Below are 16,736 nucleotides of genomic sequence, written 5' to 3'. Positions count from 1 at the left end.
TGCCGCTCCCCGCATTTTTCTGGACGGGGTCTCGCAGGAAGGAATCCCCTCCTCCTCCAACAGGCAACAGCACTGCCGGATCCAGTTGTAGACTCGAGTATAAGCCGAGCCGGCTTTTTTCAGCCCAAAAAGTGGGCTGAAAAACTCGGCTTATACTCGAGTATATACGGTAAAAAAATGTAAAGAGGGACACATAACTAAGGTAGAATACCAGCAAATAGCCCAAACCTGCAAAGATAAAGTCAAGAAACCCAAGGCTCAAAATGAAGAAAAACTTGCAACAAATGTCAAAATTCTGCAATTGCGCAAAATAATGAGATCATTTCTATCTCAAATAATTGCATAGGTTATGTTTGCCATTTAGCAACCAGCCTAGTGATATTAATTTCACGATATTCCAAAATCAATTTACATTTTCAAATTGAAAGAAATTCCAGATGTTTATGCTTTTCAGTCAGTTTCCATCATCTTGTGCTCATTCCATCATGCCTTCATCCAGTTAGATTAAAACTAAACCAAAATTAGTATTATACCCATATACTCCTCACAAAGAAGTATGCTTTACTACCCGAGGCTCTCCGTTTATTTCTTTTCTGCAGTGGAACTCATCCATTAAAATGTATTAACTGGGTTCAAGATCTGGGATTTTCTTTACATAAACTCATCATGTATTAAGGCAGGCAAAAAGAAGAATGTATAGGAAATTGCTGAAGGTTTTTCCCTCTATTTCGTTGAGCAGCAAGTTCCCAAACTATTGATTTTTTTAAAGTATATTCACACATATGGGGCATATTCCAGACAGATTGTTAAGTGACAGGAGTTATGAATAAGCATCCGTGTTATCTGGCAGCATGAAGTTGCTTGGTCAGCTTTAAAAACAGTGATAATACCAAGGGTTAATCTCAGCACAGAAAGGAAATTGTCCCACTGTGGAGGTGATGGGACTATATGTAGTCAATCTGTCTGTCTCTCACTCCCTCTAAATATGCTTATATGCAAACAAGCTCTAACATAAGCCCTCCATCCATAAAATAACCCAGTTTTCATTAGTTGTCTACACCAACTCATTTTCACACTAACAGTCATTGAAAATGGTGCAAGGAGCAGAAAGCTGTTCCTGAGGAACATCCCTGTTTTATTTCAAATCCCTTGCTAAGTAAATGTGTCACATTCCATTGTGTTTTTGGCTACCATGCTTCTCCTCGTCCTCAATGATAAGACTCTTTGTTTTTTCTCTTCCCATTTTTCAACCCCCTGAGTGCATTTTTTTAGACAAAGTCACAGATTGTTTTTATTTCTTGTATAAGTATATTTTCCATAAACTGTGGCATCCCTGGTACAAACTTTATGTTCTTTTCTGAAAGTGTTAAACTCAGAGACTTGTTGGCACATCTGTTTAAAGGAGCTGTGATGCTGAGACATGTTAGGAAAATTCAGCATTTCATTAGGGAAAATTAGTCCCAGAAATTGAAGCCCATCTAAAAATGCCAATGAGTGCTAAAGGAGAAGCTGGGAATCCTGGGAGACCAACACACCTGGAAGATACCAGTTAGGGAAGACTAATGAAATGCGAAGAGCAGTGTGGTGACCTAGAAGTGAAGACACTCTCCTCCCACTCGGAAGGTTGAGAGTTCAACAGATGTTTCTCTATCAGGATGCAAAGAGAAAATTATCTGTTGTGAACTCCACGTAGATGTCAGGAAGGGCATCCAGTCAGTAAATGCTCAGCTCCATTCAATTGTCCTGACTCCACTCTGATAAAAAGGGATTTAATGATTGTAAAAAAAAAGTAATAAAATATAATAAAATGAATGGAGCCTTGTCTTTTCTGACTCTCATGTTCTTAATGTATTCATCTATATTGGTCAGGTCTTCATTTCAAAACATATTACATAATCAGGCCTATAAGGTGCAAGTTTGAAGAAAACAACCAATAGCAGATATTCCAGTTAGGTTATTGGCTGTGAAATGTTGCACATGGAATAACAGTTTCTTGTTCTTAGCATAGTGGAGGGATACATAAAATTGGGCAATACGTCTTCTCTCTTTTTGATCAATGAAATATCTAAACTAAGTATGAAATGCTGTGTTAAAATAGGAAGAAATCAAAGTATGCCTGAAATCAGGGAGGTCTGACCAAATACGTTTGGTGCTGGTTGGTACTGCTGGGCTGAAATTTGATGTAAGAGACCACTCAGTGACTGAGCACATGTTTTGCATGCATAAGTTCTCAGTTCAATTCCTGACATCATTAGTTAAAACATAAATGTTGTGAAGACTTACTTCTATAAATATTCTTAATATGCTGGAGAGTCTCTAGCAGCTAGGACAAATCCTAGTCTATGTAAAGAAATAGGTTGCTCTGACATGAAATGCTTCTTGTGTTTCCCCAAGTGTATTTTCTACTTCTAAATTGGGCAGCACTGAACTATAGTCATGTGGTCAAAACTTGTCTTCTGGTCTAATGAGATAGTTGCTAGAAAACTGAAAATCAAAGGAGATGATTAAAGAATCAAACATTTCCAAACTAGCAATTGATGTAAGAAGAGGTAATTGTATGGTATTAATATTCTTATAGTAGTAGTGGTAATAATACTTTTCATTATGCTATCTTCAGTGAAGCAGGGCAGCATAAATTCATTATATTCTACTGGACTTGGAGATGATAGCCAATGGTTTACTTCAATCCTCAGTGAATTTAAAGCATAGAGGTAGCTTCATTAGGATTTCAACAAAGATGATACCTATCCATTTTAGGCTGTAAAGCTATAGAGCAGGGGTGTCAAACTTGATTTCATTGAGGGCCGCATCAGGGTTGGGTTGACTTCAGGGGGCCCGGGTGGGCATGGCCAGGGTGGCCGTGGCCAGTTTGACGTGACTCATGTCGGAGGTGCCTATGGTGGCCTGAGTGCTCTGCCAGTGAAAATAGGCTCCCAAGCTCTGTTTTTGCCTGGGACATCCTCCTGCAACCCTCTGCCAGCGAAAAGGGAGCAAGCGGCCCTCCCGAGCTCCATTTTTGTTTGCAGAGGCACTGCAGGCCGGTCCCTCGCTGTTTCCAGGGTGGCCCCGCGGGCCAGATCTAAGCACCCTGTGGACTGGATCTGGACTCCAAGTCTTGAGTTTTATATGCAAGACTATAGAGTATTCAGCTCAAAACACAGTAGAATTTATTTTGAGATAAGCATGTGAGAATTGTGTCAGCTGCTGTTGACTGCCACACTGTTTAAGTGTTGTTCAAATATGAAAGCTGGGTAATGACTAGAATAAATGGAAACATCAGGCCCATCAGCCCAGAAATAATGGAAAAGGAAAAGGAGGATCTTCCCACCTTTTATATATTTTATGAATTGTAGAAAGCCTCTTCTGGGAGACTTAGGCATGTTGTCAAAACCCTAAATGTGCTCACCAGTACAAAATAGAATTGGGCCCTCTCATATGCTGGTATTTGACAGTGAAGGTGTGGTTTCATTATGTTTAAAGCTTTGTCCTTCCTCTCATAGTTAGCTAGTGTTGGAAGAAATGTCCATCTGGGTTCAGTTCCAAGTGAGGAGAAAGACACTGGAAACATGGAAGCTGCTTGGAAAGATGGTTTAATGGTGGACAGGACCATATGGTTTGAGATGCTGGGCAAAAGAAAAAGCAAATGGGTGAAAGAGGGAGATAGATTTATACCCTCTCTTGGAGCTTCCTGTTCCTGTGTAAGAAATGTATCCTGATTGGTTGTCAGACTCCCATGGAGCCAAACAGAGGTAACTTTGTAGGTTTGCTGGGTGATGTAATCTTCCCAGGTGCCATGTGAGATGGGTAGAGGGCTAATGCTATCATGTCCCGAGGGCCATGTCTTAATCCCATCACCCTGGAGCTGAAGGGGGTGGGTAGGGAGCTGCAGGAAGCTGCTTTGTCTTTAAAACATGTTTCTCCTTTTCTTATCCAGGGAAACATAATATTCTGCCTTTGTAATATTTCCTAAAATATTTCATTCTTATAGGTGGAGGTGGATGCTAACTTTCTTCAACAGGAAAAGTATACCAGAGCTATTACCAGCTTTTGCAGATGCATATCCGTTGTCCACTTTATGCTTCTTGTGACCCCTTGTGGTGAGCCAAAGAGGGTGCAGTAACAGAGTTGCTTTGAAACTTCATGGTTTGCAGGAAACGGAGGGAGGCTTTGTTGCCAAAGGAATGCTTTAGAATGTGTCCTGGTTTCATAAGATCTCAAGTCACCCTTAGTGACACTTAGCGATCATTTTCTTCTGAAATAATTTTGGCAAGTGTTTGGGGTCTGGATATATTGGAAATATGTCTAAACAGTTCAGCCTCATATTTCATAATCTTATCTGGGGAAGTGTTTACAAAGAATTGTCATTTAGTATTTTCATAATGTGATGTGAGAAAACTCCAGCTCTTTCCATGAGTCAAGGAGCAGCTTTGAATTTTGAAGGTTTTAGATGTTCTTCTCCTGCAGAATCGTGCTGCTTCCCAGAACAATGCACATAATATGGGAATAATAAAAAATGCATCTGGTTAGTTAATGACCCTAATTTAATATTAATGGTTTGAACTGGAAGGAAGGAATGCTGTCTAAATGATTTCTTCTTCCATTTGTATTGCTTTTATATGAAACTTTTAATTGCCCTGTCTGATATATTAGTCTGATGTAGGGCTTAAGGCATTGTTGTTGGACTGGAGAGATGCAGAATCCGATTTGCATTCTGGGTGACCTCTGGACAATTATAATTTCTTAGCCAAACCTAGTTGCAACCTAGTGCTGGAAGAAAATGAAGCCTGCATATACATGATCTTCATTTACTGTGAAGTAAATAGTATATTGCTAGCTCTCAAAAGTTAAGTGATGTTAATACCTGCTTAAATGTGTTTTTCATGTAGGCTAACATTTCAGAAAGACAGATTATTAAATGAAAACGCTGGCATGTAAGCAAGATCTATTATTCAGTAGAACCTCCTGTTTATGCAGAATGTGACATGAAATTCATGCATTTTGTATGCGTGCGTGCGTGTATGTGTGTCTATCTGTCTGTCTTTAAATCAGTTTTGACTTTGGTGATCTGCACTTTTTCTGGCAAGATTTTTAGAAGTTGTTTGTCACTGCCATCTTGGTTTGGTTTGGTTTGGTTTGGTTTTATTAGTTTTTGTATGCCGAAGGACTCCGAAGGACTCCGGGCGGCTTACAATAAAGAAGGGAAAGGGGATAAATAAGACAATACAACAATTTAAAATACAACATTCATAATTGAAGTGGGGCTGGATACTTCAACAGCCCCCAGCCTGCCGGAACAGCCAGGACTTAGTAGCTTTACGGAAGGCCAGGAGGGTAGTAAGGGTCCAGATCTCCACGGGGAGTTCGTTCCAGAGGGCCGGAGCAGCAACAGAGAAGGCTCTCCCCCAGGGGGTCGCCAGCCGACACTGGGTGGCAGATGGAATCCGGAGAAGGCCAAGTCTGTGCGATCGAATCGGTCTTTGGGAGGTAATTGGCAGGAGGCGGTCTCTCAGGTGCCCAGGTCCAATGCCATGCAGGGCTTTATAAGTAACGACTAGCACCTTGAAGCGTGTCCGGAGACCAATGGGCAGCCAGTGCAGCTCATGGAGGATAGGTGTAACGTGGGTGTACCTAGGTGCACCCACAATCGCTCGCACGGCTGCATTCTGGACTAACTGAAGTCTTCGAACACTCTTCAAGGGCAGCCCCATGTAGAGCGCGTTACAGTAATCCAGTCTTGAGGTGACGATGGCGTGAGTGACTATCTTCTTCCTAGGGCTGAGAGTGACAGGCCCAAAGATGACTTCAGTGCCTAAAGAAGGATTCGAACTCATGGTCTACTTCTTCTAGTTAAGTGCTTTTAACTACCACACCAAACTGGGTCTCCATCACTTCCCTAGTTGAATATTAATAAATAATAACGTGAATGAAATCTAATATTTAGAATAACCCCGGGAACATTGATGAAAACATATCAATGGATTCTGCCATCATGTCCCAGTTTTGGGGTAGCTTCTGCCGTTCACTATTTTCTACTTGTATTAGAATTGAATTCTCATAATTTCCTAGCCATTCTGGCTTTGGAATGATTATTTAAGTCTAACAAGTGAAGGTTATCAAATTTGGGAAATTTCATTTAAATAATGCAGACACAACCCTGACACAAGAGAGAAACAATAATCCAGTACTCATCCTGCAAAAAAAGGATTAAAACTCATAGTTTTAATGTAAAGTTTGTTTTAACCATAGTTAAAATAATGTTTTTTTAGTTCTAGTCTTTTCAGCCAAATGTTTCCTGCCATATCTTTTTATGAACTGTATGTTTCCTAGCACAGAGCTATTGGGTCATTGATAAAAGAAGAGAAAAATACAAATACTTCCTGTTTATTTTTGGCCTTCAGCAATGATAAGATCCATAGGGGCAGTTTTGTGTTTCACAACAATAAATATTTCAAATTGTTTTGACAACCAGCTGGGCTTCATCCGTTCCACTAACTTCACATATCTTTCTGGCTGTAACTATCTCTGAAAGGCCTTCCCATCCTCTTTTAAAACTTCTGGTCAGCTTGAAAGTTCTGTGCATAAGCAAATCCTGTTTGTTAACCAAAAATAAAGTAATTTAAGTCATGTAAAATATTCTAGACACTAAATGTGAGGTGAATAAAATTTTATATTGGCCAAAATTGAAAGAGAAATTGTTGTTCTGGAGCAGAGTCTTTAACTGTGTCATGTTGTTGTTTTGTTTTGTATTGTATTACACTAATGTTGCTTCTTCCACCCACCAGATAGATATTGATCCTGTTTGATTGATAAGAATTTTGCAAAGAACCTATTACTTACCACAAGCATGTGTGGGAAACTCTCTCCCTCCTAGAGAATGAAATATTTTGTGGGAAGAGGCAAAATATTATATTTCCCAAAAGGAGAAATGGAGAAACATATTCTTAAAGGCAAAAAGTAAACCCAGTCTTTCTGCTACAGGAAACCGCCTCCAGCAGATGCTTAATGTCTTTAGAGATAGATATTTTGCATCCATTAAGAAATCCAGGCCAGCCTCTTCATAAACAAAATGCCTTCAGCCCAGCTCCTCCAAAAGGGATTAAAAGTAGAAAACAAATACTCCTAATATCTACATTCCCCAACCAGCTTCAAGGACAGGAAGTGACCTTTTAGACATAATAAGATTTGCCCACCACCATTAAAGTAGCAAAAGACACAAGGCATTAACACCAGCAAGGTTTAAATGCCTTAACCTTAGATGCTCACGAATGGGAGATGCAATAACACCCCTTAGGAACAATAGTTCTGCAGCTAGTACAGTAGGTCATATTTTATTTCATTGCCCTCTATAGCTATTGGCACACCCAACTCAGAACCTCACTTTTTACTCATGGTATGAATTGATCTGAAACCAGAGTTGCTTTTTTCCCCTTCATGTCTTTTCTACAATGAAATTTCCAGAAATGTGACAAAGTTTTATTCAGTTGCAAATGCAATTAGAAAATTATTTCATTCTTATGCTGGCTAAAAGCAGTGAATTGTCAGATAGATGGATAGATGTCAGTATATAACAGCAATATATTCTTTTTTAATATAAATCTGTTATCAAATTAAGAATGTACAGTCAACAAAATAAGAAGTAGGGACAACGCAATATATTTAAATGTAATAAAAAAACAAAAGAAAACTAGTGGATTTATCCACCATATGAGAATATGCAATGTAAAAACATCAAGGATTTCTATTTTTATGTTATGGCAATATTCTGTTTCTGAATATATAGTAGCTACCCTTCCTGAAGTTAAAGTCTATCGTGTGGAATGCAGTATGAATATATTACTGGATTTCTTAAACATAAAGTAACTACTTTTTAAACAGATCCTGAGAATATGCCCTAATGTAATTTTCTGGTTTTTTTTTTATAAATAAGGAATATGAAAAGTGTTATCTGAGGTTAAGAATTTTAAAATCCAGTTCTTGAAATCCCTATATATAACTCTGCTATTTTAATGCAACCACTACTGTGAAGAAGATAAACTGTCATTTAAAATTATAATAAGTTGAGGCCTACTTGGAAAATTCTCTTGACAAACAGCGTAATCATCTCCCAAGCATTACACATTTTAATTTGGGTGTTGCAAATTAAATCTACTGTTCTAAAGCATTTCACATTCCCAAATACTTCCTTTCCTCCTTCTGACCATGAAAGCAGGAAAAATCAATACTTTTAATGAATTAAAACACTAACAACAACAACAAAAATGTCTTTGTAGGAGACGACCAGGCTGAGCCCGAGGAAAGGGTCACGAGTGATGAGTCCCTGCATGCCCATAAGAGATTTAAGTCCAGCCTATCTTGAATGCCTCTCTTTCCCTTAATGGCCAGTTAGTCAAATTCTTGTAGAGAGCTTAAACTTATACTCATTTGAACTGTCTGAATTTACTGATTTCCCCTGTGCTTGACAGACTTGATTTGAACAAGGAATCAATAAGCAGCACATCTAAAGAGACTGGACAGACAACTTACATGCTATGCATAGCAGAAGGAAAATAAAGTTATTTCAAACTTTCAAAAATTTCATTGATGAAAAGAGAAACATTTAAAACAACGCATCTAGTTATTCAGTGCTTGGATCTCTTTGCTGATAGACCTGTAATAACTTTGAAGTTATGGGAGATAATCTTGCTTTCTTCATTCTCATTATTTTCAAATACCTAAATAAGGAATAGATTTTGTCCCTATAAAATTGTTCAAATAGAGTTTGTTAAGTTGTAGCTTAAGCCCTTGGCTCTAAATCCATATGACTAAAGAGGATTTTATATTAGCTCTGACTAATTGGGCATCCATAAGGGATGGCTTATGGGAGGGCAAATGATGAAAACTGCATTATGACATGACATGTGGACTTGACTCCTTTTATATGTACGTTATGATTTGCCAGAAAAGAAGCAATGGAGCCTGTGCTTCAGTGTCACAATGCAAAATTTTGATACTTTTATACTTGTGTTTTAACACTGTATTAACATATGTAAAGGGTGGTGATTGCATTATAATGTTACGATTCACATTTTGGCTAGCTGAAGGCATCTCTGGCCAGGATGTATGCTTTTAGTTTTATACACAGTGGAATATTCATTTACTTTAAAAAAAATAGCTAGACAATAACATTATTATTATTACCAGTTATTTAAATATAAATTACACTTTCGGTTATAAAACATGGTCCAAATTATTAAGATTACTATTAAAACAATGCAGACTTGTAGATAGGAAGATGAACTGAAGGAAAGATAAAAATGGGTAAAAGATGAATCCAGCATTGAAAAGAAGAGGAAGAAAAGTAGGAAAGGAAAACACTGGGGGATCTGGGTGTGTAGCAGAGCTAGTACAACACTTGTGCTGATTTGTTGTTGTTGTGGAGTTTAATTTTTTTTTAACCTCAGCTGCCGATTACATGTGTGTTCCTGTTTGTATACTGTTAGTCACTCAGAGTCATGAATTTGATTTGGGCAGCCATATAAATTGATATAATAAATGAACAAACTGGATGGTGGTGAGGGGAGACAAAGCAACAACTGGATAGGAAGGAAAGAAGAGACATTTAAATGTTACAAAAAGGATAAAATATACCAGGTAAACAAACCTCTTACAAACTAAGATTATTCTCCAAAGGTATCTATAGTTTTCAAGCGTCAAGAGTGAAGAGGATTTGAAGGAGAAAAGGTGATTTAAAATATGTCTGGGTGCAAACATCACAGTTGTTGATAATTCCTCAAATGAACTGGAGCTATTCAAGGAAAGTTATATTAGATTTAAGAAGCTGACAACAGGATCATTTCTGCTTCTCAACAGATGCACAAGTGGCCAATCTCTGCCCTCAATGCGCAGATTATTGGTTACAGACAATCTTGGTTTTTCTGTTTGGGAGGTAGGATACAATTGAGGTATGTAGTTAGCAGGAACAAAGTACAGTATAGAAACGTTACGTCGTGTTTCCCCGAAAATACAACATGTCCTGATAATAAAGCCATGCCACATTTTTCTGGTGGGCAAAAATATAAGTCCTCCCCTGCAAATAAGCCCCCTAGACAACCCTCCCCACCTCCCGCCAGGCAGAGCGCCGCTCACCATCCTAGCGGTGTCGTGAAGGTGCCAAGCCGCAGGAACCAGAGGGGAGGGAAAAATGATCATGTTGTTTGACGCCTTTGGGATACCGCTAGGTTGGTGAGCAACGCTGTTCCCCGCTGAAGAGGGGGGTTGCTGTGCACCTGCTCTCTTATGAGCGGGCTCCCAAAGAAGCGGGCACAGCCTCATGGGCAAATGGCTGTGTTGCGCTGTCGCAGCAGCGCAACACAACAGCCATGAAGTGACCATGCTCATGAGCAGCCACCCGGAAAATCCCCTGCTCTGCTGGCAGCTGGCCCACAACCATAGAGTGTACGCCCAGAGCAGCCACTGCTGGAAGACTTGGTTTGGAAGCTGCCGAAAAAGCCATGCTGGGATGGAGGTGGCGGCGGCAGCGGAGGTGTCCTGGCTCTGCATGGAGAGCTGGGCCAGGGCATCGTGATGCTTGGAGGCGCATGAGCGAGAGTGGAACAGCCGCTCACGCAAACCCCCCTCTCCAGCCATGCATAGCACCATTCACTGGCATTTTGAAGGCGCAAAGCCGCGGGAGCCAGGCGGTGGCGAACAGGCGCTCACGCGGCTTGGCGATACCCCTAGGTCAGTGAATGGCATTGTGCCCAGCTGGAAAGGGGGTTGGCCAGGTGGCTGCTCATGACCGTGGTCGCTTCATGGCTGTTGTGTTGTGCTGCTGCAACAGCACAACACAACCATTCGCCCATGAGGCTTTGCCTGGCTCTTTGGGAGCCCGCTCGCAAGAGAGCAGCCACCCGGCAACCCCAAAACAATAAACCCTCCCCTCACAATAAGGCCCAAGCCATATTTTCTGAGTAAAAAGAAAAAAGGACCCTGTCTTGTTTTTGGGGAAACACGGTAATCAGTTACAGAATCAATTGCTTCAAAACATATATCCAATCTATTCGTTGTATTAGTTACTTTTTAAAACTTTGGAAAGTGATAAATTAATCTGCTAAAGTTAATCCAAATTCAGATTCACAAATAAGTATGTGATTGTATGTCTTATTTTCTGAAAATAAGGATCCCTGGCTGAATATTTATTTAGAAAACAAATCAAAACATTGAGAATCACTATAATATATAGAGGAATACACTCTCAGACTTCATTGCCAGCAAATTCTTTCTGACTCCTAGCAACCTCATAGATTAGACTAATCAAGCCTAGTCCAGTTCACAGAGGCTTTCAATGGATAAATGAAAATAAAATTTGCACATGCCACAAAGCTCCTTCAAAAATGTGTATGATAGAATATATAATATCTAGGCAATATTATATAGCATCTTGAGCCCTGGTGGTGCAATGGTTGAGTCAGCCTTCCATTCTTCTGAGGCCAGTAAAATGAGGACCCAGATTATTGGGCCAATATGCTGATTCTGTAAACTGCTTAGAGAAGCTGTAAAACACTATGAAGAAGTATATAAGTGTAAGTGCTATTGTTATTGGCTATCGTACATCATCATCATCATCATTGTATACTTTATTCATAAATATGAAACTCAGTCAACTGAACATTCAAAAATACCATTGACAAATGCCAATGGTTGATACGGGTTGCTGCCAGCGTCCTAGGTATCAACCAAGTACCTTCATAAGATGTACGACGCTCTGAGTAGCACAGTTTTCTGCAGTTCCGCTGGTGTTATTGCAGGAAGCCACAATTTCTTGATGTGTTTAATAAAATTCTTGGACATGGTACCAAGTGTCCCGATGACAATGGGTATCACTGTTTTTATTATTATTATTTACTTTATTCATTAAACATGAAATTCAGTCAACTGAACATTCAAAAATGCATCACAAATACCATTGACTGGTGCTAATGGTTGATATTATTATTATTATTATTATTATTATTATTAGTAGTAGTAGTAGTAGTAGTAGTATATACTAGTTATATAAAATATAACTATTATTATATAACAGTTATATAATATAATAATTAAATAATATCTAGAAGACCAAATGTGTTTTTATTTGTCTTTTCCAGGTGCTTTTATAATCTGCTGGACTCCAGGATTAGTTCTGCTTCTTCTTGATGTTTGCTGCCCACAGTGCGATGTTCTAGCATATGAAAAGTTCTTCTTGCTGCTCGCGGAATTCAACTCTGCCATGAACCCCATCATCTACTCTTACCGAGACAAAGAAATGAGTGCCACCTTCAAGCAGATTCTTTGCTGTCAGCGCAGTGAGAGCGCCAACGGACCCACCGAAGGCTCTGACCGCTCGGCCTCCTCACTGAATCACACCATTTTGGCTGGTGTGCACAGCAGTGATCACTCAGTGGTCTGAACAAAATCCCACTAAGATAAATTTCGTGCTAGGTGAATGCCTAGTTGTGAAGCTATTGACAACATTGTTGACAGCCTTTGAAGCAAGGAGAATAACACGTTTTACAAGTTCTTCATATTCACTAAAGGGTTATAGTGCTTATTCACCAGTGCCCAGCCCACAAAAATTCTCTAGGCTAGCATTTTTTTCCCTTTTTCCTTTTTAAAAAAAAAAAAAAAAAGTATAAGCAGCTCACGTTGGAAGTTGAAAAAAAATATTTGGACAAGTCATTTAGGTCACCCAATTAGCCATTCATCAACTGATGCTTTTATGACATCCTAACACAAATCATTTCCACTTCTTTAAGCTTCATAAGTGCTCCATTGCCTTTTCATTTAGGGCCTAAAGCTTTGTCTTTTCTCCTCACCTCAAATACATTTCAGTTTAATGATCCATTCCCCCATCACTTCACTTTGGGACACACATTTTCTGAGCAAAGAATGAAACAGTTTTAACTTACATTGCAATGCCAATAACAATGAGAACTATATCAAAATAACAGAAAGAAATAACTGTTTATACCTTGTGTTTTATTAGTGTTTGGAACATGTTGTGTATATGCAGATGCATTTAATCCTCACACTGAAATCAGTGAGATATAAAAGTGTTGTTGTCTGACTATTTCATCCCTGAAATTTTAATTGTCATTAATAAAGAGCAGAAGGAAGATTGTAAGTTGCAACAAAAGTCCAATTTTCTTGTGGCCAAATACCTTAATGTGAAATGGAAAGAACCTAAAAGATCAGATCAAAAAGGCATTTCTTTGTGGTTTTGTATCAAGGAGAAGGTTTTTTTTTTTAATAATGAGAGCTGAGACTTATTTGCCAGATTTTAGGATCTGTCCCAGATTTTAGGGAAGATTGATATCACCGTCCCAAAAATGAATGACTGAGAAGCAAGTCTATTTTCTGGTGATCAAATGCATTGTTTGGGGGTGGGGGTTATCTTTTTCGTGCTAAAGGGTTCTGTATGTGAGAATGGGTACAACAAGCTCTTTCCCCCCAATTTTTATTGATGTTTCAAACAAAAGCTATGTCATGATACTCAGTCTGTCCAAATGCTAGCGTATAAGTGGAGAAAAAGAGATTGACAGCTGCCCAGAGACATCCTAGGAGGACTTGCTACCTAATTAGGTAGCAGCAGGACTAAGACTTGCCTCTTGAGGTGGAAGATAAACCAGGACTCTCTCCATCATTCTCTTCTGCGTGGCTTCTGCCACTCATTCATTACCCAGATGGTCTGTAAAAAAATATCTGAGGATTTCTCAGAGCTGTGTAAACTGAGGTGATTACTGCAGCTGTCCGTACAAGATAGTTTCCGTAGACATGATCTCACAATGCATTTCTCCACAGTTGCCTTTAGAGCAATGTCTATGGCCCTCTGTGCCTTAGTTATAATGAAAGATATGGTCTGGATAGCAGGTCTGTGGGTATTGGGTGGACTACTGCAAATACTAATCTACCACCCAGAGTGAAAATAATTTATAATTTGGTAGAACTAGTCTTGTAGCACCTCTTACAGGCAGCTGTAAGATATTGTAGAAAGCAAAGGAATGTTGGACCTGAAACTGAATTGTTATTTTTATAGTACCCTTTAGTAATTGAAATAGCACTCCAATTTTACTCTTTAAGAATGAGAAATTGGGAGCACTGTCTCTTATGTAATTTTGCTCACAACCAACTGTTTCCTGACTCAAAGTGCAAATTCTATTCAGTTTTTACACAGAACGCCATGAAATAAATATTTGACAGTAGTCAAATCCAACAAATAAGTCTTAAGAATGAAAAAGTGATTCTTAAATATAACATTTCTCTTTGTAACTGTAAATTCTTAAGATCAAATCTAAAAATGTTTACACTGAAGGCTGAGGATATTTTAGAAGAATTTGGGACCATTATAAATAATAGCATAGTGATGGCAATTTGCAGAAGAAAATTTGATGAAACTCTTGTTTCATCAAATCAGTCAAATGCTTTCAAATGAAGGATAATAGGTTTGAGCTAGTGTCATGTTTATTTGGATAGAGTAGATAGATTTCTAAAAACAAAATATAGCAATGTCAAAAAGATAGATTATTTAGCAATGTACAAAGTGACTAGGTTAAAATTAAAGGGAACTACGGCTGATCCTACCAGAGGAAATACAGGAATCATAAAAAGTTCATCTAACGAAAAATACTATATTAATTTCATAATGAAATTAAGATCAATGAGCCCATTTGTCTTTACTTATGTAACTTGTATAATAAAACAGATCCGGCTGTTAGAAAGTTTTAAAATACACTACATGCTAAGCCACTAATAAAGTTTTTTCAATAAGTGTATAATATATGCTATATGTATCTTTTTATCATTATTCAGATTTGAAGTATTGTAATGAAAATAGTCTTGCAGTAGCTGGAATTCCTATTTGTTTAGCTTCTTGAAATTCTGCCTTGAGAACATATACTGGGGTTTCTAGAACTTGCCTCACTTTTTTTTTTTTTGCTAGTAAATATTGTTTTATTTTATTGTATGTGTAGCAAATGTTAGATTTGGTACATTTGGACATCAGGTATCACCAAATCATGGCAGAGATCACATTGGCAAGGGGCTACGGATAAGTAGAAGGTGACATGTATGAGTCATACTTGTGATGGGGGAACCTGGCAATGCATATGCATGATAAATCACACTTTTTGGAAACACATCCTGATACATTAGGAAGTTCCTTACAAACTGGATGGTCATTGGCTGCAGAAGTTCAATTATTCATACTGTACTTGATTAAACAATGACAGTGAAGACTTGGTGATGCATGTACAGTAAGCATGGGCCCGGAAGAACAAGTGAAAATTGAGATCTGAAATCTGAAGTGCTTTCTTACCATGTCCAGAATTATATTCATTTCAGGATTATATCTTACATTTCAGAACAGACAGCTTGTACTATGAAGCTAACCTCTGACAAATAAAGGCATTTAAATTCTGAGAAGGGTTTTAAATTACATGCAAATAATACTGTTATAGTTTTATTTGGTCATATTGTTTCACAATTTTTCAGTAGTAGAAGAAGAAGCGGCAGCCAAACAGGATTGTTTCCAGTTTTAAAATAGGCCTAGTTTCCATCCAGGTATCTAGGCAAAGGAGGCAGAGAAGAAATTGGAAAAACTCAACTTCAGCTGTGGAAATATCATTTGCGTACAAGTGAAGGAATCTCCTAATATCTATAGAGCTACTGTGACTTTCTTTCCTTTGGGGGAGGGGGGCATATGAACAGCAATGAGGAAAGTTGCAAAAGAAAAATAACGACATTTGGACTAATACCCCTCTCAAAAAAAATTGCAAATGAGACAGAGCAGTGGACAACAAAGACCATGCCTGGCCCCATCCTTTTGCTTTAGACATTTTTTTTTTCTAAATATACTGCATGAGTTCATTCATATAATATACCAAGATGAAAACCAAAGAAACCTCATGGACATCTTGAACCCCTAAATAAAAGGTAAAGTCTCCTTCAAGACAAATTTGACTCAGATGATTTCCATGGCCACTTCCGTGCAATTTTCTTGTCAGGAATGGAAGTTGTTTGTCCTCTTCTGGGATATTTGTTTTGACTTCCTGTCCAGTCAACAGTTCTGGAATTCCAAGGTAGTCTTTCACCCAAGTGCTAATCTAGACCAATCCTGCTTGGATATTCCACTGAGACACAGTACGAAGTAGTAGTTGAACCTAGCTCAGGTTTCATCTGGTCCATTGGATTAACTCAGGAAATCCATTATGCACATACTGTCAAAGTACTCAATACTTCTGCTCTTTTCAGTTTCTTGAAAGTACCAGTTTAATTCGGAAACCTTTAAACCAAAGGAGAGCTATTTTGGAAATGTTCTCCTTTTTATTTATATGATCTTTTGCAATTCTCAAAGGCATTGCATAAATTTTATCTTTTGTCTAGCGTAATGCAAGTGTTCTGCTATATTAGGCCCTTCCACTTTCATAACAACTGCAGTATTTCCTTTACAGTTTAGACAGCTGTCCGAAGACACATTTGCTTATCCTCTCACTGATCACATACAAAATGTCATCATTCTCTCACACAGAAAATTACAAAGAATTTGACATGCCCTTAAAAAAAATACACTCTTGCTTTTTTTACTCTTTGGGTCTGTATTGAGGAATTGTTTACTTTTTAGCATTAATGGCCTGGAATTTCTTCATGCTTGATTGATTTACAGTCTACCCCAACTTACCATTCAGGTGCTCAAGTCAGTTTCTTTCCCAAATTCAGCTCAA

The 16,736-nt window shown here is 38.5% G+C and overlaps 1 protein-coding gene across 1 annotated transcript in view; it reads left to right on the top strand.

Moving 5' to 3' along the window:
* The window catches only part of LPAR1 (lysophosphatidic acid receptor 1), a 72,622-nt gene extending 57,864 nt beyond the window's left edge, over positions 1–14,758 (top strand). Inside the window, exon 4 of the mRNA XM_032212511.1 lies at positions 12,126–14,758. Within this exon, the coding sequence (XP_032068402.1) occupies positions 12,126–12,427 (302 nt within the window). The 3' untranslated portion in view covers positions 12,428–14,758. The remainder of the gene's footprint in view (positions 1–12,125) is intronic.
* The last annotated feature ends 1,978 nt before the right edge of the window (positions 14,759–16,736 follow it).

This window comes from Thamnophis elegans, chromosome 3 (assembly GCF_009769535.1).
Source record: "Thamnophis elegans isolate rThaEle1 chromosome 3, rThaEle1.pri, whole genome shotgun sequence".
Classification (NCBI taxonomy): domain Eukaryota; kingdom Metazoa; phylum Chordata; class Lepidosauria; order Squamata; family Colubridae; genus Thamnophis; species Thamnophis elegans.
Note: the sequence above shows the minus strand (reverse complement) of the source record. Positions and strands in the feature narration are given on the sequence as shown.